This window comes from Bos mutus, chromosome 10 (assembly GCF_027580195.1).
Source record: "Bos mutus isolate GX-2022 chromosome 10, NWIPB_WYAK_1.1, whole genome shotgun sequence".
In the NCBI taxonomy this organism is placed as follows: Eukaryota; Metazoa; Chordata; class Mammalia; order Artiodactyla; family Bovidae; genus Bos; species Bos mutus.
Window position 1 is genome coordinate 53,009,741 of NC_091626.1, and position 25,899 is coordinate 53,035,639.

General features: G+C 38.5%; 1 protein-coding gene across 1 annotated transcript in view; it reads left to right on the top strand.

Moving 5' to 3' along the window:
• The window catches only part of UNC13C (unc-13 homolog C), a 644,738-nt gene that overhangs the window by 589,425 nt on the left and 29,414 nt on the right, over window positions 1-25,899 (top strand). Inside the window, 1 exon segment of the mRNA XM_070377927.1 lies at window positions 2,788-2,935. Coding sequence (XP_070234028.1) covers window positions 2,788-2,935 — 148 coding nt within the window.

Here is a 25,899-nt window from a genome sequence, read left to right on the forward strand (position 1 = left end):
TAGGCCTCTTTTGCTTCATATCCTTGGCGTAAGTTCTGGTTCTCAACACAGATTTAGTAAATATTTGTTAAGGGAGAAGAGGAAGAGAGAACGGCCAGGAAAGTCACCCCATCACTGATGCTCTTTAGGGTAAGCCACAGGTGATGGCCCTTCCTCACAAATTAGACAGTAATCTATATTAAGGTTGTCACCATGCTACTTTACATACACTGCGAAAGATCATTTATTTTATATGATCACTGAGGAAATCGAAGAGAAAATATTTTTTAAATGCCTAGAGACAAAATGACATTTACTTTGCTATACAGCAGAAACTAGCAACGTTGTAAATCAACTATACTCCAATAAAAATTAATTTAAAAAATAAGAGTATAACTGTGACATTCATGCAGTTATAAAACTTGTCAAACTATTATTTAACTCATCAACTAATGAGACAACCAGTAAGATCTTACAGTTGGCTCAAAGAAGAATTCCAAGAGCTTCACATAAAGACAAGCAATGAGGAAAGCTGAAATAAATTTGAATAGAGGCAAAACAATCTGGCCACAAAACGGTGATCAGTTGCATCCCACCAGAAATAAATAACTTGCATCTCTTTGGACAGGAGTCATATGCATTATTATCCATTTTCTACAATTTGCAGAGTTTTACATAGCTCAGGTGGCCCTAGTGGTAATGAGTCCAAGGCAAGAGATACAAGAGACTCAGGTGCAGTCCTTCGGTCAGGAAGATCCCCTGGAGGAGGAAATGGCAATCCACTCCAGTACTCTTGCCTGGAAAATTCCATGGACAGAGGAGCCTCGCAGACGACAGTCCATGGGGCTGCGGAGAGTCAGACACAACTGAGCAACTGAGCACACACATAGCTCCAAGACAGTGAAAAGTGAAGATAACTCAGATAGGTGTCATAGATGGAGCACTCATTAAACATTTTTGCCCGTTTCAAAGTTTTTCACAATTTTTTCTGACAACTACATATAGTCCCAAGACATCATGAAACATCATCTTAGTTGCTGCTCATTACTCTTCCTGTACTTTACTAACTTAAGCCTCCAGCACTTATGCTCAGGTATGATAAGATTGGAGCTTGTCTGGGAAACAATGAGTGGGAGAATGCTTTCCCCTCCTGAGAAGCCACCAAGTCCTGGTTCAGTCTATCCCGCAGCTCTTTGTAAGTAGGGTGTGTTATTTCATCTGATGCTTCCCTGGTTCATTACGGAAACAGAGCTCCAAAGCTCACCCCACCACTCCTCCAGGAAAAGCAGTCAATTCCAGGCAGAACTCCCCTCTCAATACATTCATTAACACTTTTCCACTTAAGTATCATATCACACTTCCTGAAGAAAGGAATTCTGATATCTTTTCATCCCCCAAGGTACCTGAAACAATTCTGGACTCTAACTCCGCAATAATTGCTTTCTATATGTCACAATATCTAATATTTATATAAGATCAAGGTATAGAAAATGTTTAAATATTATATCTTTGTCATCCCTTCAAAAATAAGAAAAGGCTTTCCTCATTTTTCTCTGCCTCCTCTTCATAATCATTGGTGGATTTAGGTGCAATTTGTGTTTTCACAGTGCACTCAGCTACAATGGAATGGGATTGTAAGTGACCATGGGTTTTTCCTTTTGAGGAAGGAGTTTGTGATTGTAGAACACTTTCTTCAATTTATATCCCCATTGCCTACTTTCTCAGGCCTGTGCCCTGAATTTTCTCTATATTATAGTCTCTAAAATTCCAACCAAATGCCTACAAATGCTCAGAATATGTTTCTGCAGAGGGAAGAAAACTGAAGTAATTTTGAATTTTCAGTTGACATGTTTTACCTTGGAAATCTTTGAGTAGGCTAGACTGATGACACACAGGAGAGTGTATCAGAATCGTTTGTTGAGCTTTTTCAAAACATGCCATCCTGTGAGAGTCCTATATCCTAGTGAGCTGGGTTGCAGTGCGGGTGAAGTTTAGTGTTAGTACAGGGAAAGACAGACCCATTTATCTAAGCTTAACAAAATACAATACACATGTTATCTATAAATTGCTGGGAAATAACATCCTTAGCTCTATCATATATCTTGAGATAAATAATCTGCCCTCTGAAGTGAAGTCTGTGCTTAATACTTGCAGCATTAGAAACTCTGACATCCCTCAATGACCATATTTATTGTCAAATATATATCTTCTCTATTATTTAACCTATAAATAAGGTGATGTTTTGAGTTGTTGGATGTCTGTAGCAAAGAAAAATAAGAAGAAAGAAACTGTTTTATTACATTTCTCAGACACAGTTTAGGGGACGTTGGGTTTCTAAGGGTGGCCTATGTGTGTGTACCACTGTCTGATTAGAGCACAGGGAAGGTGGGAGCAGTGGGCATTTGCCCTAGAATTGCAAATCAGTATCTGGAAAACATGTGACCAGAAGATACTTTATTTGTGAAATCTGACAAACCTGGATATTTTTCTCATGCTCTGGAAACAGAAGTCAACAATCGAGTTGACACATTGTCTTAAACCTAGCATTCTGTAAGCATCCGGCCTCTGCATCTTCATGATCCCATTTAACTAAAGTTTTAAATGAGAGCAACACTTGAAATACTAAGGTAACCTGAACTGCATGGCGATGACGTGGTCATGGCCATACGGTACTGTGTCTTTGTATCTATCTTATGTTAATCATACTGTATTATTCCATCTGGACCTCATGATTATGGCCATAAAATCCCTCATCTAATACTGTTTTTCTAAATGCCTCTGCTTACATTGTTTTTCTTTTCTTTTTAGCAATACTTTCATGCAGGAGGAAATGGCCTGAAAAAGAATTTCTTGGAGAAAAGCCCAGATCTTCAGTCTCTGAGATATGCTCTCAGTCTTTATACCCAAACGACTGATGCCTTGATAAAGAAATTCATAGACACCCAAACCTCACAGAGTAAGTAACACATTGGACATGAACAGAGGTAAACTGAATACAACTCAACTTCAACATAGAAATCACTATAAATAATATCTGTAATTTGACTATAATAAATTAAAGCATCAATAAGAATGGATGATTATGATTTGTAAAAAAATATATTCAATTTTTAGAAACTTATTTTATAAATAATTTCAATAATACTGAGATATGCTTAATACTAAAATTGTATGGAATAATTAACCTTTGCTGTTGGTTTTAATTTCATAAAATTTAGTAAACCCTAGTTGTGAATAACCATAACTGTGATATTCTCAAATTAGTACAAAATAATCAGTGTTTATCGGTCTCAGTAACTTCTAAAGTACAATAATAATTCCTCAGATCCTAACTTCAAATGAAAATAATCTCCTGTTCTTGGGTTTTCAGGAGGGAAATCTCATTTACTCTTAATTTTATAGAAGAAAATTCTAAGTTTTTGAAAAGAGCCAAGTATGTTAGTGGAAACTCAGATCTATTTCATATGTCAAAGTTGCCAACTCATAAGTTTCTAGGATATTACTGTTAAAGAACCTTCTTTCAAGTTGCTTTGTGATTTATTGTATTTTGGTAATTACATGCATTTAAAATCTGGCATTTCTGAGTGATTACTGAAAATGTCACTCTAAGTAAAAAAAAAAATGCAGGCTCAAATTGTAGAACATAATAAATTGCACCCAACTATAATCAAAATAAGGAGGAGGACACAACTTCTTTCATGAGAGATCCTTCCAAAGGAAGCACACAGATTTTTTTTTCTTGATAAAAATCCTTCAGACTTATCTATGTTTCATCATGGATATTTTCACTTTTCCAACTACATTTGAAGATAATACCAAGGTAGGTGCTAGGTAGCTGCTTGACCTATCTAATACTTTGTGCTTTCTGACCTTGTCCAATAAATGCTACAAACACCCCTTTTAATGCAATCTTCAAACCCAGATTACATCTTGGGATGGTTCCAAAAAGGAGAAGAGAGTTGAGTGTAAGGCCTTGTCAAGAAATACATTACTCCTTGAATCATGATCTCTCAAGGTTTTCCAAACTATAAATATGAATGCAATTCTAACACAAGTCATCATAATAGTGTTGTTGCTTTATTCTCAAGAGAATGTGAGTGTTTAAAACCTTAGCTTTACGTTCGTAGGTATACATTATGTGTGTATACATGCAACCCATGTTTCAGCAGAGATGTCAAACCAAAAAACTACATATGAATTTCAACTTTGGTGTATGGAATTTGGTACACATGTTTGTTTTGTATGAATTGTATGGCAACATTAAAAATATATGGGGAGTGGGGGAATAAGAGGATTCATTATCCCAATAATCCCGAACTAGATTAATTGTTTTAGTCTTGGTCTTTTTCTTTTTTACTTCCCTTTTCTGGCTTTTTTTAAGTAATGCAATTTTTTCTGCATAATTGAAATTGGTAAGCTTTAGATATGAAATGACTTTGCCTTTTCTCTGATAGTTACCTTCAAGCATGCTCCATGGAAACTATTTCCATCTCCTCCTCTGTCCCTCCCTTGGCATCCCTCCAGCTGGTACCAGCACACCATGATCAGGTCCACAGAACCTGAGGTATGGGGGGTGTTTGATGTGCCCTCTGCTCCCCTTCCCCATCATCTCCTAGATACCTCTTGCTTCAGGGTATTGGGGGTAGAAATTGAAGGGGAGGGGGAGATATCTTTAAAGTCCCCCTACAGTTGAATCCATATGCTGACTTTCCCAGGGGCCCAATGCTAGGGAACCTCCTATCCGTTGAACTTGATGATGAATGCAGTCTGCCCAGGTCCCTATAGGGACCCCTCAGTTGCTGCCTCCTGCAGCACATGCCATGGCTTCTTGCTCCTTGAATATCTTCTAGTGTCCAGCCCTCTGTAATGAGGTCCCAGCAAGAAGACTGATGACCAGCTTCTTCCATGGGGCCCAATGGAGCTCATATATTCTTTCCACGTTTTAGATGATCATGAGGACTTCCTCACTGTCACCTGCCATCTCTCTCTAGCTCTCCTCTCTACCTGCTCAGATAGTTGTTTATACTTTTAAATTGGAGGAGAAGGGGAAGGAAGAAATACTGCTGCCTAATATAACACAACCCTTGTTCAATCAAAAATGAGGCAAGCCAGTATCACCAATTAATGGATGCAGTGTTTCTGAGTTTCTATTCATATTTTATTCTAATTCTATCACAATCCTATCTCAATACTCATTACCACAGACTGAATAATAAAGTGAGCAACAATACCATATCCTTCATAAAATATGGAAAGGAGAGATAAGAGGAAAATTCACTGAATATTAGAATTCTTTATAACACAACCAAAAATAGGACATATGAAAGGACACAATCTCCATTTTCTGTAACAGACCCTAAATGACCTCCAAATGCCTGGGGCCAGTCCATGTTTTCTTTGTCTTCTAAAGAACCTCAGCTTCCTCAGGTTCTTTAAATGACAAACATGGAAAAGTTGACTTCTCAAGAGTCTTACTTAAATGGACTGGTCTGCTGTTCTATGAATGCCTGACCTGGGCTGTACTAAAAGAGAGGAGCTTGGGTGCCACTCTTATATCCCTGCAGATGAGTATTTACAATTAGAGTAGGATCAATTCTCCCCTTTTTGTATTTCTTATCCTAGTACAAGGTAGAGTCCAAAATGATCAGATAAGGTCTCAGTTTCCAGTTTAAATACAATTGCAATTATCCAAATAATTTTCTAGGATTTGGCACAGTATCAAATACCCATGAAGATTTATTATATTTAATTTTTGCCAATCTTATATTTTGTTAATACAATTTAGAAAGACCATTCTGGTATTATGGTGTCTTTCAAATATAAAATATGAAATGGGAGCTAATGCTACACACTGAGAACCCCTTCCACCCTCTGCCTGAGGTGCCCCATCCAGGCTAAGCTAGGGTGTCAGACAGTCAGTATCCCAGGAAGCAGCCCTTGGCCAATGGAGGATAGGCAGTTGGCAGAAAAGAAAACAAATAAAACTTTAGCTTCCTCAGTTGGGAAAACTCTAACATGAGTTCTACACAAACTCCAGAATTCCCCTGTGATGTGAAGCTCCATCCTCTCTGAGAGGACAACTTCCCAAGTATATCCTTTACTGTGGAATGCTTGTCTCAGCTTTCACTCCCGGGGAACCCAAATCCAGGGTCACATTACTAGAAAGTAGGGAGCCAGGTTCCAGTTCAGCTACTCTAGATCTGTATCCTGTGCTCTTAACCACCATGCCTGCATCTTCTTGATAATAATTAAATTATAAAGGTCAAATACCCTGAATGAATCTTTCTCCTTTACTTGAACTTTTTCTCTTACAAATTCACAAGTTAGGAATACAGAACTAATTAGAGAAACAACTTATAACACAGTGAACATTATTTGAAAAATATTTTACATTATGATTTATAAAATGCAAACTGATTTTTTGTCTCCTTAATTTCTAACTCATACATGTGCAAGTATTAAGGAATTATCATTCAAGTGTTAATCAACATGCTGTGTAAAAGAAATTGGAATCCTTTAGAAATTTAAGTGTGCTTTTTAAAGTATCTATATTTTGTTCTCATAGTCTCATAAACTCTTTCCTTAGTCCATTTTCTTCTTTCCTTTTCTTTTGTTAAAATGTTCTTTTGCATCTCTTTCTCCTTTCTGCATTATCCTTGTCTGTGTTAGAAAATTAATTGTAACATTAAAAATACGGAAAAATGAATAATTAATTGGGTTATATTTTTCACTGTCTTCAAAGTGAAGATATACTTTCCTTTGAAAATATTTTTAATTCAGCTTTTACGTAAATGGGTTTGTGGCATAGAAAAACACTCTATATCTTGCTCACTTATTCTTTATTTTCTCTTTTTCAATTCTCTCTGTTTTCACCTTCTCTTCCTCTTTCTTTGATCTCTTTTTAGAATAGATTTAGATGTCCTCTTTTTCCAGTAATAATAATAAGAAAAAATGACAAGGGGTAGAGTTTCATTAGAAATTTATGAGCCAAAGAGTCCAATTGAAATCTATAAATTTGGAAAAACACTCTTCTTTCTGTTCCAAATACTGGAAAATAAACAAATTCAAAATGGAGAGATAAGTATTCTTAAGTCCTCAAGTGAAGCTGACAGATTGGTTTATAAGAGTAACACGTTTATTAGTCTAGCAATGTACTGCGGCAATGAAATACCACTATACTCTGTTAAAGAGCTGCACTCAATATGCCAGCAAATTTGGAAAACTCTGCAGTGGCAGGACTGGAAAAGGTCAGTTTTCATTGCAACCCCAAAGAAAGGCAATGCCAAAGAATGTTCAAGCTACTGCACAATTACACTCATCCCACTTGCCAGCAAAGTAATGCTCAAAATTCTCCAAGCCAAGCTTCAACAGTATGTGAATCGAGAACATCCAGATGTTCAAGCTGAATTTAGAAAAGGCAGAGGAACCAAAGATCAAATTGCCAACATCCACTGGGTCATCAAAAAAGCAAGAGAATTCCAGAAAAACATCAACTTCTGCATCATTGACTATGCCAAAGCCTTTGATGGTGTGGATCACAATAAACTGTGGAAAATTCTTAGAGATGGGAATACCAGACCACCTGACCTGCCTCCTGAGAAACCTGTATGCAGGTCAAGAAGCAACAGGTAGAACCAGACATGAAACAATGGACTGGTTCCAAATTGGGAAAGGAATGCATCAAGGCTATATAGAATCAAGATCGCCAGGAGAAATATCAATAACTTTACATATGCAGATGACACCACCTGTCAGAAAGTGAAGAGGAACTAAAGAGCCTCTTGATAAAAGTGAAACAGGAGAGTGAAAAAGCTGGCTTAAAACTCAATATTCAAAAAACTAAGATCATGACATTCAGTCTCATCACTTCATAGCAAATAGATGGGGAACAGTGACAGACTTCATTTTCTTGGGCTCCAAAATCACTACAGATGGTGACTGCAGCCACGAAATTAAAAGACACTTGATGCTTGGGGAAAAAACTATGACAAACCTAGACAGCATATTCAAAAGCAGAGACATTACTTTGCTGACAAAGATCTGTCTAGTCAAAGCTATGATTTTTCCAGTTGTCATGTATGGATGTGAGAATTGGACCATAAAGAAGGCTGAAGGCTGAATGCTGAAGAACTGATGCTTTTGAGCTGTGGTGTTGTAGAAGACTCTTGAGAATCCCTTGGACTGCAAGGAGATCAAACCAGTCAATCCTAAAGGAGATCAATCATGAATATTCATTGGAAGGGCTGATGCTGAAGCTGAAGCTCCAATACTTTGGCCACCTCATGAGAAGAGTCAACTCACTAGAAAGGGCCCTGATGCTGGCAAAGATTGAAGGCAGGAGGAGAAGGGGATGATAGAGGATGAGACAGTTGGATGGCATCACTGATTCAATGTACATGGATTTGACATGGTGACATGGTGAAGGACAGGGAAGCCTGGCATGCTGCAGTCCATGAGGTTGCAAAGAGTTGGACACAACTGAGCAACAACAAATACCCTGCATTCACTTAAATATTTACTGAATCTCATCTCTGAAATCACGTACCATAAGGTATATATTCAAAGCTGAACCCAGTGCTATGTACACCAGGTGCTCTACTATGGAGGTTCTCGAGCAGAGGTGATTTTGTCCCCCTGGGGCATCTGTCAATGTCTGAGGAGCTTTGATCCTTTGATCTGGGAGTGGTATTTGTTACTGGTATCTAGTGGATGGAGACCAGGGAGGTTGCTAAACATCGTGCAGGGTACAAGACAGCTTCCTACAATAGGAAGTGATCTTTAAGTCTCCAGATGGCAGTAGTGCAGAGGCTGGGACACCTTGCACTAATACTAGACTGAAACAATATAAGAAGTGATGTAACATAAATCGTGTTAGATCAGATCAGATCAGTCGCTCAGTCGTGTCCAACTCTTTGCGACCCCAAGAATCGCAGCACATCAGGCCTCTCTGTCCATCACCAACTCCCAGAGTCCACTCAGACTCATGTCCATCGAGTCAGTGATGCCATCCAGCCATCTCATCCTCTGTCGTCCCCTTCTCCTCCTGCCCCCAATCCCTCCCAGCATAAGAGACTTTTCCAGTGAGTCAACTCTTTGCATGAGGTGGCCAAAGTACTGGAGTTTCAGCTTTAGCATCATTCCTTCCAAAGAAATCCCAGGGCTGATCTCCTTCGGAATGGACTGGTTGGATCTCCTTGCAGTCCAAGGGACTCTCAAGAGTCTTCTCCAACACCACAGTTCAAAAGCATCAATTCTTGGTGCTCAGCCTTCTTCACAGTCCAACTCTCACATCCATACATGACTACAGGAAAAACCATAGCCTTGACTAGATGAAGCTTTGTTGGCAAAGTAATGTCTCTGCTTTTGAATATGCTATCTAGGTTGGTCATAACTTTCCTTCCAAAGACTAAGCGTCTTTTAATTTCATGGCTGCAGTCACCATCTGCAGTGATTTTGGAGCCCAGAAAAATAAAGTCCGACACTGTTTCCACTGTTTCCCATCTATTTCCCATGAAGTGATGGGACTGGATGCCATGATCTTCGTTTTCTGAATGTTGAGCTTTAAGTCAACTTTTTCACTCTCCACTTTCACTTTCATCAGGAGGCTTTTTAGTTCCTCTTCACTTTCTGCCATAAGGGTGGTGTCATCTGCATATATGAGGTTATTGATATTTCTCCCAGCAATCTTGATTCCAGCTTGTGTTTCTTCCAGTCCAGCATTTCTCATGATGTACTCTGCATATAAGTTAAATAAGCAGGGTGACAATATACAGCCTTGACGTACTCCTTTTCCTATTTGGAACCAGTCTGTTGTTCCATGTCCAGTTCTGACTGTTGCTTCTTGACCTGCGTACAGATTTCTCAAGAGGCAGGTCAGGTGGTCTGGTATTCCCATCTCTTGAAGAATTTTCCACAGTTTATTGTGATCCACACAGTCAAAGGCTTTGGAATAGTCAATAAAGCAGAAATAGATGTTTTTCTGGAATTCTCTTGCTTTTTCCATGATCCAGCAGATGTTGGCAATTTGATCTCTGGTTCCTCTGCCTTTTCTAAAACCAGCTTGAAATCGTGTTAGAAGAGGGAACAATTTGACTCAGGAAGACAAATAAAGGTAGAACAGTCAGTGGAAAAACTGAGTCATGAAAGTAGAAAGAGAAAGGTATTTTGGATTCAGAAACTGCCCAAGAAAGAATATACTTGCATTCTCAATTTTAAAATACCAATATGTCAAGCATATTGTCAGTTATTTTTATGAGGAAACAGTTTATTTTGTTTTTAAAGCAAAATTCACCATATCACTACTTATGTTTAACACTTATGATAGTGTACGGAACTCTAAGGCACTTTTTAACACTATTTTGTGTAACATTAGTAGAACTTATATTAATATTTGTAATAATTACCAAACTCTTCCTCTTGAAGTTGACGCTATGGTTTAACTTGGGTAGTCTCCTTGAAAATTTATACTTTCTCCTTGTTGTTGTTTCTCAAAGATGTGCTACTTACAGTTTTAGAAGCTGGTACAAAATTCATTTCTTGCATCTTAATTACATTATTCATCATCATTTAAAAAAAAGCTTCTCTAACAGCTATTTCATTATACCAAGGGCTCTTTGAATATTTCATACAGTAGAAGACAGTGAAAAATGTACAAAACTTTAACATATTAAGTAGGATTTTTTTCAGTGGATAACAATTTGGAATGAGGCACAGAATGATTAATTGCTGGGCTATCCTAGGTCATATTCTGTTTCCTTACCTGAGCATTTATCACAGTTTGAGGAACTTAAATCTAAAAATCTTTCCAAAGGGAATTTTTTTATGTCTAAGTTACAACTGGCTCATAAAGCAAAAAGAAATGACTGTATAAATTAAAATATATGAAATGAAATGTTTTTAATCTATACCCTATCCTCTTCTTAACTCTTTATGAGCAATACCTTTGAGTCCTTGCTTACTTGAAATTTCTTAAAATTTAAATACCATCTTGGTCATTATAATAATCTATTTTCTGCTAAAGTATAGTACATTTTCATCTAAAATGTACATCAGATAGCTACATTTTGAATCTATGAATATGCTTCAATATTCATTATATATAAGGATTAATTATCTCTAATCATGTTGTTCAAATTATAAAAGATATGTTCATAAGAAGAAAAGAAACTCTTTGTGAAGTGGTTTTGAAAGGAAAGTTATGACCAACCTAGGTAGCATATTCAAAAGCAGAGACATTACTTTGCCAACAAAAGTTCATCTAGTCAAGGGTATGGTTTTTCCTGTGGTCGTGTACGGATGTGAGAGTTGGACTGTGAAGAAGGCTGAGCACCAAAGAATTGATGCTTTTGAACTGTGGTGTTGGAGAAGACTCTTGAGAGTCCCTTGGACTGCAAGGAGATCCAACCAGTCCATTCTGAAGGAGATCAGCCCTGGGATTTTTTTGGAAGGAATGATGCTAAAGCTGAAACTCCAGTACTTTGCACCTCATGCAAAGAGTTGACTCATTGGAAAAGATTCTGATGCTGGGAGGGATTAGGGGCAGGAGGAGAAGGGGATGACAGAGGATGAGATGGCTGGATGGCATCACTGACTCGATGGACGTGAGTCTGAGTGAACTCCAGGAGTTGGTGATGGACAGGGAGGCCTGGCGTGCTGTGATTCATGGGGTCGCAAAGAGTCAGACACGACTAAGCGACTGAACTTACTGTAGAAAAGATCTCTTCTTATCAGAAATGTAGAACTTAACATTAATGGTATATAGTTGGCAGAAGAGCTGGCATTGAAATAAAGAGATTAGTTTTAAGGTCAAGGGCCACAACTGGAACTTCACCTTGATCCCACCTATTGAAAATGTTGAAGAATGTCTTCAGGGTATGCAGGGAAATAATACTGAAATCCATTCAGCCATCTTCAATTTAATACTGACTTGAAACCATAGTCAGACCTGGTTTCTCATTTTAGTTAATCAGGCTATCAGAGATCACCAGATAACCAGAATCCCCTCCAATAGACCTATGTCATCATCTTACCCCTGGAACAGTGGGATTCCACTAGTTAGTACTGCCTTCCAAGATAGGGGTTAGCATTTCTTGGGGGATACAGTGGAAAACTTGAGGAGGGTTTGTGTGCTTTGGCTCTTTAAACACTGCAGTTGGTCTGAAGACATTCAACTCTAGATGAGGCTCTTCAGTGCAATCAAAAAGCTGTACATAAAAATCTTTAACAGGAGTGGTGATGTGATATGGTTCTGAGAACACCGAATCCTTTCCCAGGGTAGAAATGTGTTAGATAAGGTGACAGTAATGCCGAGCAATCCTGGGCACCAAAAGCAAGTTGGCCACCACTGTGCTAGTCTTCCCAACAATCCTCGGGTGAGTAACTTCATCCACACTTGTCAGGGTAAGAAAAGAATCGCAAATATATTAATAAACTTGCTAAAGTCATGGAGGTGAGTGGCAGAGGCAAGACCCTTCCCACTGTATCACACTTAATTTAATCAGCAAAGAAAGCAGAATCTGTCATTATGACTTTCTACAACTCAAGCTCTCTTCTCTATAGTTTTGAATAATTGAAGTTGCTTCATCCTCCTTACTTCTCATTCTGGTATGACTAAAGCTCCCTGCTGCCCAGGAGATAATCTTTCAGTTGGTATTGTTTTCACATCAGCAAGAAACTCTCTCCCTAAGAACATCTTCCTTACTTCCCCAGTTTCTTCTCATTCTGACCCCCAGTACTGGGCATACTTAGTGGCCAGAGAATCTTTTGAATGTTAATTGGAAGTAATTATACTATAGGAACCTAGGTTGAAATTAAGAAAATGCATTCTGCTTTCAGAAAGCCCTTTCTATTAGTATATAGCCTGATTTCTCACCTCTAGAGTCCACTCTGTGTATGTGTGTATGTGTGTGTGTGCACACGCATGTGTAAGCGCAAAGCTGTTGCTACTTTGGTCTTCTCTCTCTTTTCTACTCTTCTCACCCTTGGGCCCACCCGCAGAAATGCCATTTTGTAACACTCCCCTTGCAGATAGAGTCATATCATGATTGCTTATCTACATTTCTCTGGTCTCCCAATGTAAACCTTGGGAAGATGGGACCTTGCCTACTCATCCTTTGAATCTAAGTGCTCAGAACAGTGCTAGATACAAAGTAGGTAAATTTAGTAAATTTTAGAAAAAAAATAAATGCTGGGAAGTTAAATGCAGAAAATTTAGAATTATGTGATATGACATAGTCCTCATATTTGAATTGATGCAATTACACATCTTTATTGAAAGCAAGTGTATTTACAGCCAAAAAGAGGAAGAGGGAGAAGAAAGGAGGGCAGGAGAAAGGGGTGAAAGAGAGGAGCCCACAGTTTGATGGCTGATGTTATTCAGTAGTTTCTGTACAGGCAGAAGATAGTGAGTGCCACTGGAGAAGCTCAAAGGGCTATATAAAGTTAGATGGAGAGACTTAAGGTCACAACTAACTCACCCTTAGGAGCTTTTTCTGTGTGCCAGGCTTTGTGCTAAATGCTAGTTAAACTCCAATGAAAGACTGTGCTGAATATCTTTCATTTGCTACCCTCCTCTCTCCCTAGGAGGCTGGCTGTATGCATTACAACTATGGATTCTCTTACTGTTTGGTTCCCACTGGGTTCAGTCAGTAGGGAGCCCATGCAAAGCTCCCTGGGAGGAAAGAGTGAGGTCAGGTACTCCTTCTCTCTGCTTCCTCGGGGCATGATCCATTCATTCAGACTGACTTTGTCCTTTGACTCTAAGTCTCTAGAAGTTGCCTTCCCTAGAAAACTCTCCCTTAGGATCCCAGCAGCTACTTATGCCCTTCAGGCTTCAGGGACTACAGGTATTAACGCCCCGCTATTCCTTGTGTTTTCCTTAACCCCCACCTAAACCTTCATAAACAACCTCTTTCCTAAACCTTCCAAAATGACCCTAATTTGAGTTTCCATCTGTTTGCTGATGATACCCCAATGGATACAAAGGCAAATATTCATGGCTTTGCTAGTTTTTCTTCCATGCCAAATCTTTCACTCAGATCATCAAAGATAAACATTTTAAAATAAGTCAAGCATCAGAATAATTATCTTTGGACTGAGAAAAAAAAAAAAAAACATTGCATTTTGATGACTGAGCTGTCCAGAATGAATAAAAGAATATATTAGCTTTTCACTCACAAGGATATTTCCATTATACTGTGGCCAAGTCATCAAAATCCCAGCTCCCACTTTCTCATAGTGCAGTTTATCTGACCCAGGGTTTCATCTCTGAAAACCAGAAATCAGATTGAGACAGCTGGGAGCCTCTGGTGAAATCATTTACAAAATCTAAGCATCCTCACAGCACAAAGCAGATGTTTGTTATATGTTATGTAATGGGGAAATTATTGTTCTTTGTGGATTCATCTAAGCATGTGTGTGTGTGTGTGTGTGTGTGTATTTCTAGGTCTGAAAAAGAGTTATTTCATTGTTACTTCATTCATTTTTTAACATAAATAGTTAGAAGATTAATTTTGCTCTAACACTACCCAGACAACTGTGTGTAGGGGAGGGGCATCTTTTCATTTCTCAATTTGGTGAAAACTAGATCTAATTCCAAGACTATGCAGAATATCAGAGGTATCAGAACACTGCTTTCTCACTTAAAGTGCTCTCTGTTAGTTGTTTCTTAAAGACTAAGCTGTATTTAAATAATTCTGATAGTAACATATAGACTTTTCTAAAATTAAACAAAATCAAAATTATTTTCTTTCTAAAACAAAACAATGACAGAACACTTGAAATTTGGCCTTGCAGTCAAAGATCTAGACAATAACCACTCATACCTGCAGTTTAGTATAGTTTATGTGTGTGTGTGCATGCTCAGTCATGTGCTCTTCTTTTGCAACCCCATGGAGCCCACCGGGTTCCTCTGTTCATGGGGTTCTCCAGGCAAGATTACTGGAGTGGGTTGCAATTTCCTTCTCCAGGGATCTTCCTGACCCAGAGATTGAAGTTGTATCTCTTGCATCTCCTACATTGGCAGGCAGATTCTTCACCAACTGCACCAGCTGGGAAGCCCTTACTATAGTTTATAGGCATCTTCAAATAACTTTTTCTTAACTTTAGTCTGAGAACAGCCCTGTGGAGTCAGAGGTCACTGGATGCTCTTTTAAGATGGCCATTTCACCCAAAAGCAATAGATGCCATTGAAGTGATGTGAGCAAGGGTATGGCATGGAGAAAATAACTGAAGGGAGACAAAACAAAAGCAGGCGGACAGGTTGGAAGAGGCTAGGCTGGTGGGAATAGCTATGGAGACATGTGAGTAGGTTTAAGGTGTAGTTCAGCACTATAATAGGCATGATCTGGTGAAATAAATCTTGTCAAATTAATAAAAATTTAGGATAATAAATTTATAAGGTACCAAAGTAAAGCACGGAGAAGGCAATGGCACCCCACTCCGGTACTCTTGCCTGGAAAATCCCATGGACAGAGGAGCCTGGTGGGCTGCTGTCCATGGGGTCGATACAAGTCGGACATGACTGAGCGACTTCACTTTCACTTTTCACTTTCATGCTTTGGAGGAGGAAATGGCAACCCACTCCAGTGTTCTTGCCTGGAGAATCCCAGGGACGGGGGAGCCTGGTGGGCTGCCATCTATGGGGTCGCACAGAGTCAGACACGACTGAAGTGACTTAGCAGCAGCAGCAGCAAAGTAAAGCAACTTTTAATTCTCTGTGGTGAAATTATGGTTATTTTCTGCCTGCTTATAATTTTCTGTACTTTTAAAATTATCAAAAAATGTCCAGGTTTTTTAAATCATAATTTTAAAAGAATTACATGAAGAAAACCTGCTGATATGTTGATATGCAAAGTACATTAGTTTCATTGACTGTCAAGGTATAATCAGTTCAAAGTGGTAGGTTTTGATGTCTTTCAGGGCCTTGGATTGTAAATCTGTGGGTTAAAATAAACAGCCCACTTAAACCTTTGCCTTAGGATTCTAAAGATCTCAAAATTGCTCTGGAGGTAGGAGAATCATATGGAAAATGCAACATGTAAATATATATAATTACAAACATATATACATTATATGTGTACATGTAATTTAATGATTTGTAAATCTTATTTTATGAAGAAATCAAGCAGAGTAAATGTGTAATATATTGATTAAAATTAAGTAAGTGTTACATCAGTGTTAAAACAGGTGTTTTTAAAAATATCTAACCCTTTTTTATTATGGGTAATTGTGATATTCTCCACAGATTTTGTTACTGCTGTTATTTTTAAGACTAATTAGAAAGTGAAATAGGTTAGAATCAGGTTAGAATGTTGGGAATTTTATGGAAACACTGACAAACTGAGATGTCAGAAAAACATTCTTCAAATCACTGAGTCAAGAAAGCAAAATGCAGTACAATTTCTCTGTTTTCATTCACTCAGATCAAGTTTTTGTGACCAATGGGGTCAGTGGCATTAATTGAAAATTGCAGACTATTGCTTCTCAACCTCTATGTACCCTTTATAACTAACTTCTAAGAAAAGATATTGGATGTTTCCTCCTTCAGTTATTCCTTAGCACCAGAAGTTAACCCTTACTATTCAGTGTGTGATTTAACTTAGAAAAAGAAATAGCAACTGTGTTAAGTGGCATGGAAATAGTAAATCTCAATCTTTAAAGGTTTAAAGTCAAGCTTGTATAAACCTCTGGCATAAAGGTCACTGCTTATTTATGGAGAAGAAGGGGCAAGAAATCGGTGTGTTACATTACACCGGGGGTAGGGAACAGTGGAGAAGGCGATGGCACCCCACTCCAGTACTCTTGCCTGGAGAATCCCATGGATGGGGGAGCCTGGTAGGCTGCAGTCCATGGGGTTGCAAAGAGTCAGACACGACTGAGCGACTTCACTTTCACTTTTCACTTTCATGCATTGGAGAAGGAAATGGCAACCCACTCCAGTGTTCTTGCCTGGAGAATCCCAGGGACAGGGGAGCCTGCTGGGCTGCCGTCTGTGGAGTCACACAGAGTCGGACATGACTGCAGTGACTTAGCAGCAGCAGGGAACAGTAGTCATGGCCCAGGCATTTGTCCTACATCTGCTTGGCTACATGATCTTGAGACAAGTCACTCAACTTCTTTAAGCCTCAATTTTCTCATCTATAGAATGGATAACATAATTCATTCCAAAGTCCTTTGGGTTGCTGGGAGGATCACAGTGGTAATACTCATGACACACAATCTCTCAGTGAATGTTTATTCTTAGTGGATCATTATTATTGGATGCACTGTCTGAAGAGTACATCTTATTCTACAAATGTGAACAAAGAGGAACTCTCTTAGGAGGCAGCTATCTGAGCAGGGAAGCCAGTAATCAGTCAAGTGCTCCTCTGTGAGCTCTACCTCCAAGTTACCAAGATGCTCTCTGAGTGACTGAGAAGCCTACCATACTGACACCTTAAGGAGTCATACCTGCAGTTTCTGTGAACTTCTCCTCCATATATGCCATGGTTACCAATAATTGTATATTTTTTGAATCCTTGCTATATGCACAGAGCTCTATGCTGGGTAGGAGACACATGTGGAAGATTCCCTGCTCCAGGAAGCTTACAGTGAAACTAAAAACAACTACATGAAAGGGAAAAATCACCAGCCCTCCAGACCACTGAGTGAGAACCACCAGAGTAAAGAGTCTTTAGGGAGGAGTGAATGGAAGGGAGATGAAAGAAGTAGGTTTTGATTAGGACTTAAAGAGCTTTGAATGTTAGGCTCAAGGGTGTAGAGATTGATTTGTAGTCACTGTGAGGCCCAAAAGAAAGGGGTGATCAACAGATCAATCTCAAGTACTCATGGTGTGCCATCTGCTTTTGCATAGGAGGGACGAGTGGAAGGAAGGAGGGAGGGAGGGAGGAGAGGAGAAAACTTTTAGAAAATCATTTTACGTTCTAAATGTTTACAGTATAAGTACAGTAATAGCAGGAATAGACAAGAAGGGAGGAATAAGATTCTACAGGTCAATACAAACCAAAGCAAGCAAAGGAGAAAAAGTGGTAAACTTTGGTAACTTGTAGACTGGTGACACCTACCACTGAGCAAAGTGTAGAAGTATTGATAGGGAGCTGTGATAAACGCAGTTTTACTTATTTCTGTCAGTGTTACTAGTGGGGCATACGAGGAACTATGTCCACTGGAGAGATGGAAGAAGTATGGTGAGAGCGGTCAGTCCTGCAGCTCCGTTCAGGAAGTGATGACCGAATCCTGGGGAGCGGGAGCAGGGTGGAAGCTCTGAAGAGGGGCACACAGGAAGGGAGGATAACTGAAATCATGGAGAAACTACCACTTTGAGGAAAGGCCTGGCCAGAAACAAGATGAAGATCAGGGCAGGGTGAATAGCAGTGCCATTTCAGCACTTTTGCTACCAGTGCCTTAGTCTCTAATTGAGTCTGAGCACTTGAGAAGGAAAAAGTCTGTAGCTCTGTGAGTCCTGTGGGTAAATCATCATGCTTGTGATGGAAGCCCACTAGGAAAAAATACTCATTATGACCATCACTGCTATTAGCCTCAGTTCAGTTGCTCAATTGTGTCCGACTCTTTGCAACCCCGTGAATCGCAGCATGCCAGGCCTCCCTGTCCATCACCAACTCCTGGAGTTCACTCAAACTCACATCCATCAAGTCGGTGATGCCATCCAGCCATCTCATCCTCTGTCGTTCCTTTCTCCTCCTGTCCCCAATCCCTCCCAGCATCAGAGTCTTTTCCAATGAGTCAACTCTTTGCATGAGGTGGCCAAAGTATTGGAGTTTCAGCTTTAGCATCAGTCCTGCCAAAGAACACCCAGGACTGATCTCCTTTAGAATGGACTGGTTGGATCTCCTTGCAGTCCAAGGGACCCTCAAGAGTCTTCTCCAACACCACAGTTCAAAAGCATCAATTCTTCGGCACTCAGCTTTCTTCACAGTCCAACTCTCACATCCATACATGACCACTGGAAAAACCATAGCCTTGACTAGACTATGGCAAAGTAATGTCTAGCCTACCTAGTGTTAAACTGTGTAGTGGCCTTCAGTACCATTGGAAGAACATAAGGGTGTTGGCCATTTACATGTACTTAAGAAGTGTGTTACCCCACTTCGGGTTTTCTTAGAATAAATGTGTGGTTCTCACATTTTAGTGCACATGAAAATTACCTGCAGGGCTTGTTAAAACATAGACTCACTCTTAGAATTTCTGACTCATTAGGTCCCAGGCAAAGTCTAAGAATTTGCATTTGTAACAGGTTCCCAGGAGCTGCTGATGCTACTGGTCCGGGAACCACACTTTGAGAACCATTTTAAAGCCTTGCACAGAAACACACCCTATAATGAGGCCACCTGTAGCTCATTTAAGGCATTGACTACAAAGTTTAATTGCAGGCAATTTTTTTTAACATTTTCAGGCTGAAACCTCTAGATAAAAGGAACATGAGAGGCATAGAAAGAAAGTATAGAGTCAATAAAAATGTTCTTTTTCCAAATGAAAGTATGTGTTTTACAGCCTCAAAGGAAGATCTTCAGGTAGACACTACACATAGACACACGCAGACCCAAAAATGTAAAATACAGAAAAAGTATTTTCCTCTTTGCCAGAGTTGACTTTCAGCTGTGCATATTTTCCTTACATTCTCCTCATATTTCAGCTTTCAGTTTAAATGGCATTGCCTTTTTAGTGTAATAGGAGAACCTAGAAACTTGATTACTGCCTGTGATTCCAAACAAAAGGGGTTATTTTCAATTATTTTCAGTTCAGTTTTGTTTATGAACAATGTTATGTGACTTAAAAGCCAATTTTTGTGGGAAAACTTCTGTTTACCTATATGTTTATAGTGCAAACTTCTGATAGATTTAGAGTACATTAGATCCTTCTAGCTCTAAATTGCATTGCTGTCTTGTAGTATATAGTTACACCTCGTTTCCTTTTCCACTTGAAGTCATTTCATTCCTTTGGTTTACAAACACCTTGAATTCTCTTTAACTGAAAAGATGAGGTAACTTGATAGAGCATCCACCTTAGCAATAATAACTCCCAAGGTAGATGAAACTAAACAGAGCAAAACTGTAGACAGCATGTCCTACATCATTTAGAAAGGAAAGAACATGGGCTTGAAAGGCAGGAAAGCCACTGTAAAGAAATTCAAAAGAGAGGAAGAATAGACAGATGCACTGGAAATACAAATGAGGATCAGTTTTTCTTTTCCTTTAGAGTAAGACGATTTGGAAATTAGCAGGTAGATGTTACAGTCATTTAGATGGCAAGGCTAGCTAATCCTAGAAAAACATGGTCCAAATGTCCATTACTTAAAGCATGCCTGAATATCCTCTCAGTGACCCTATAAGCAACATGAGACCATACCCATTCTCAGAGGAGAAGATAGGGCTGAGATTGAGTGATTTGTAAGAGTTACATCGATATTAAGTATAGAAATGGTCTCAAATCCAGAGTCTTCAAAATCCAAACACAAGGTATTTTCCACTGCTCAACCCACTAACCAAAGCTTTCACTGAAAAGTTGATTTTTCAAGCATTTACAATAATGCTCTGGACATATGAGTAAAACTAGTTTTGGTCCATAGTCATTTCTCTTTATTGTTAGCCGACCATTAGTTACTTATACAAGCAGCAGAACTAAGATGCAATAAAGTCTAATAGAACCTCTTTTTATTTGTGTGGATAAATAGTAACAGAGATAGTTAACTATAGACATTAATTCAACATATGCCTAAATATTTTCCTTGGTCATGGGCAGTATTTGGGAGGTATAGTTAAAAACAGTGTTTCCTCTCAATCTTTGGGAAGACAGGAACTAGAACGGTAAATATACAGAAGAAGAATCAACTATTGACTCAGGGATATAACTAGGTTGAGCAGATTGTTAAAGTTGTCAATCAATAATAATTTACTGGCAGCAAGGCAGTACATGACTATTGGAAAAACCATAGCCTTGACTAGATGGACCCTTTCTTGGAAAAGTAAAGTCTCTGCTTTTTAATATGCTATGTTGGTCATAGCTTTTCTTCCAAGGACCAAGTATCTTTTAATTTCATGGCTATAGTCACCATCTGCAGTGATTTTGGAGCCCAAGAAAATAAAGTCTGTCACTGTTTCCCCATCTATTTCCCATGAAGTGATGGGACTGATGCCATGATCCTAGTTTTCTGAATGTTCAGTTTTAAGCTAACTTTTTCACTCTCCTCTTTCGTTTTCATCAAGAGGCTCTTTTGTTCTTCTTCGCTTTCTGCCATAAGAGTGGTGTCATCTGCATATCTGAGGTTATTGATATTTCTCCTGGCAATCTTGATTCCAGCTTGTGCTTCTTCCAGTCCAGCATTTCTCATGATATACTCTGCATATAAGTTTAATAAGCAGAGTGACAATATACAGCTTTGACGTACTCCTTTCCTGATTTGGAACCAGTCTGTTGTTCCATGTCCAGTTCTGACTGTTGCTTCTTGACCTGCATACAGATTTCTCAAGAGGCAGGTCAGGTGGTCTGGTATTCCCATCTCTTTCAGAATTTTCCACAGTTTGTTGTGATCCATACAGTCAAAGGCTTTGGAATAGTCAATAAAGCAGAAGTAGATGTTTTCCTGGAACTCTCTTGCTTCTTTGATGATCCAGCAGATGTTGGCAATTTGATCTCTCGTTCCTCTGCCTTTTCTAAATCCAACTTGAACATCTGGAAGTTCACGATTCACATACTGTTAAAGCCTGGCTTGGAGAATTTTGAGCATTACTTTGCTAGTGTGTGAGATGAGTGCAATTGTGCGGTAGTTTTAACATTTTTTGGCATTGTCTTTCTTTGGGATTGGAATGAAAACTGACCTTTTCTAGTCCTGTGGCCACTGCTGAGTTTTCCAAATTTGCTGACATATTGAGTGCAGCACTTTCACAGCATCATCTTTTAGGCTTTGAAATAGCTCAACTAGAATTCCATCACCTCCACTAGCTTTGTTGGTAGTGATGCTTCCTAAGACCCACTTTACCCTTTTAATGCTTCTTTTATGGCATATAAATAGTGCTAATTACAACTGTGGGCATTCTTTCCCCTATAAATGCTATATTAAAAAGAATCTTTCCTTTAACACATGGCAAAAATGCTTCCCTATTATTTTTAGATAATTTATCTCCATATAACTGCTGACTACAGAGTCCAACCAATTATAACATTTTTACTTTTGTGGATTTTTTTCATATATTAACTAGAGTTTACATAAAAAATATGTCAAATGACTTTGGGTTCACACTTACTCTGAGGAGCTGCCTGCTGCTATGCATGTATGCATCCACATACACAATAGAAACTCAAGAGACCAAACAAGAAAGGTCTCTAGTGACATGTGGTATGATCATGTGTGAGGCACTGGACAGAACTGGCTGCCCAGAGAAAGGCAAGAGCCAGAGCAATCCTACCAGGTTTGCTAGGTGATAAAGACTGGAGGACAAACCCTGTAAAACCAGTATCCTCTGGTAGAAAGACATCCACAGCACCTCCAGGCTGGAGTTCCTGCTGCTTCAGACCCTCTACACACCAGGATTCATCTAGTCCAAAGTTTGGGCCCCTCAGTTTATGAACCTCACACATCTGTCTGGGGAAGCCGTATGGAAGGAGATGGAGAATTTTGAGGCAGGGAGAATTGTGAGGAAGGGAGAATTGTTGTGTCTCCGAGGCATTGCTGAAGGGGGCAAAAGAGCCTAGACCACGTGAAAGGTAATAATTTGGGTTTTTTTGAGAACTGGATTTGATCTTCTCATGAACTGGCAATCTATTGCCTAACACATAAAAAGAACTCAATGTTATTTGAGTAAATAAATCACAGAATGACATGTTAATACATTATATCAGAAATATCACAGGAAATTGCCTACATTAATGATGATTCTAAGTGTTAGAAAAGCAAATACATTATGTAAAAATTTTATTCTGACTGTACAAAAAATACTCTTGAGTTGGCCAAAAAGTTTCTTCAGGTTTCTCTGTAAGATCTTATGGAAAAATCCAGACTAACTTTTTTGGCCAACACAGTGTTATGTCTGGCCAATAATATAAGCCATTCTCCAACTTTATCTAATTTTTATGGAACAAAATAATGATTTTTTAGAATAGAGTTATCCAGTGTATTCCCACGAAGTAGAATTTGGCTTAACATTAAAAAACAATTACTAACCACTCCAACTAGCCAGTAAAAGAATGGGATGCCTTCTTAGTAATGTCTATGTGTCAGAAAATAACCAGGCTAAGACTAGGCAAGACTTTCCAGGCATGTCATAGGAAGGACTCCTGTAATGAATGAAAGATTTTAACCTCTAAGGTCCTTTCTTAATTCTAAGATTCTTAAGACTGTTTCAGGGTTTTAGACATTCAGCGTAAAAAGCTATCTAAATACAGCCTTATATTCTCCAGAGACATTTCCATGCATTGTATGTTTGATTTGGGTGGATTGAAGTTCTGTTAAATCATGCCAAAGAAGCAGCACTAGAAAACATGTATTAATTTTTTCCTAAAATAATTTAGTTAATATATCCTGATTTAGCTCAAGTATTGTAAAAATTCAATTTGGTGTTGTAGTTTTTACTAGATTCCTAAATTGTCCCTTCCATTTTTAGAAAGACTTGGCTGCTTCTCTATAAGACATGAAGCATAAAGCATTAAGCATAAAGATTCATCTTCTAAAGTTTCCATCAAAACATCTCTGAAATGTACTGCTGAGCAGACATGCAGTAGATGTTCATTGTGTTACAGTGAGGTTAGCCTTTGAGAGGACACATGGGTCTTCCTCAGGCTGATGGACTACAAAGAACAGCTATTTGAATCATTCTATTTAAGAGCTACCAGATAAAGACTATTTCAGTGTTTTCTAATTGTTTCTTAGGATAATGATAGAAGATACAAGGGGAAAAAAATCCAGCAACAAAAAAATAGGTTATGTGGTCAATTTAGTTTTGTGACCTCTGACTTTAAAAAATTAAGCAGTTTTCCCTCATTTTAAATTTCCCAGTATGCATTATGAAGAGGACATAATGTGCAATAGTTCCACATATATTTGTTCATAGAAATCTCTTACTTACAAAGCCCATTTGGTATAGATGAATCAAAATGCCATTTATAAATATTGATTAAAACATATGCATACACATATACTCATGAATTTTTAGAGTTTGCTTTCTTTCAGAAATGATGGCATGGGCATTTTTTTCTGTTCATTGTTTTACCCCTGGTGCCTGGTGCTCAATATTTACTGAATGAAAAAAATCAGCAATTGTGCTAATACAAAAAAATCCCCAAAACAATCTATTTTATTATTATTCTCACCATTTCCCTTCTTCCCACTTAATCCCTCTCATAATAATAAGACCTAGTGTATTAGCAGATTTTAGAGTTTTCATGGTCTTACTTGATCCTCACAAAAACACAGGTAGACATATCTTGTTGTTCTTATCTAATCAATGGAGAAAATTGAGGTTCCAAGAGGTGAAAAACTCACACAAAGCCTCATCACTAATTATTAGGACAAAAATCCCTGTTTAAGGTTTCCGTAGCCAGTCAGTTCTCTACTATCCATCAGCACTGATGCCAGCTTCAGAGGTCAGATCGAGAAGAGACAAAGCTGAGCAATTGCCTCTGCATTGGACTCCTCCTTCCCCTACTTCTACTTTGACGTTGTATGTTTTATAAACTCCCCATGTAGTTTCTATTTCTTTAGTATCTTCTTTCAGCCATTGTTACCATTTTTATCTTCAGTAGTAATAACAGGTACAAACCAACACTCAAACTCTGGTAAGACTGTCCAAGTTTTGAAAAATAAGATTCTTCTATAATATTAGACCATTATGGATCCAGGGCCCTGGAAGAATTTCAAGAGAGCAGTTATTCCTATAGTAATCAAATGTTAAATCACCAAAACACATTTTTGTCTACACTGTTTTTAAGAATCTCCTTTAGGTGGCCTACATCAGTGTTTAATCTCTTGTACAGTGAAAAATCCTTCCCCATATCTAGACACTTTGTCTCTGGATATGTGTTAAGCTTATTTTGTCTGTTTCTATTCCAAGTGGAAATGAAGGACATCTCTGTTTTTTTTTCCTTCCTGTATGTTACTTATAACCTAAAGAATAAATGGACCTCTCTTTTTTCTCTCCTACCTCTCTTCAACCATTGCAAATAAACTTGAAGAGGATATTCAATATATATACTATTTAAATTAGAGACTGTAAAATGATTAATTTCCTCTCTTGCTTTTAAAGTAATTGAGTGTTTTGATTATTTTTGTTTTTAGGAAGCGATTTCATAGGTGTAACTTAACAGATGTATAATCATTGTCTAACCCCTTGTTCTATTAAGTGCTTTGAGCCAAGGAGAATAATGGACACTATTCCTACCAGAGTAAGTGTTGGTCTCATTCACCAGAGCATAACAGGTAAGCATGGGGCCATTAGAGGGTCACTTCAAAGCAGCACATGTTAGTGTGGGAATGCAGATGGTCTGGACTGCTCCTTGACCTCATTAGAGCCAGGCCTCTATAAATCCCAGAGGAACAAAGTTGTTATCCAAGGAGAACTATGTGAAAAAGTCTAGAGATGGATCTCAACAGAGGCATGTGCTTTAGAGAGGCAGGGACTTTCTATGAACACAGTATCATATCACTGAAGGCAAAGAGTTAGGCTGTGTTCAGGGTATGGGGAGAGCAGGCCAAAGGGTCAGAAACATAAAGTCTAGTTTGAGAACAAGATGAGCTTAGGCAGATTAGATTATAAAATGCCTCAGATTTCTTCATCCATAGAGAACTTTCATATTTCTAAATACATAAAAACTGTAACACTGCAGTACTCATTAGAGTTTACTTTTCTGTGACTTATTTTTCCAAGTGTTTCTGGATAAACATCCTTCTCATCTAATCATTTTTTTCTTATA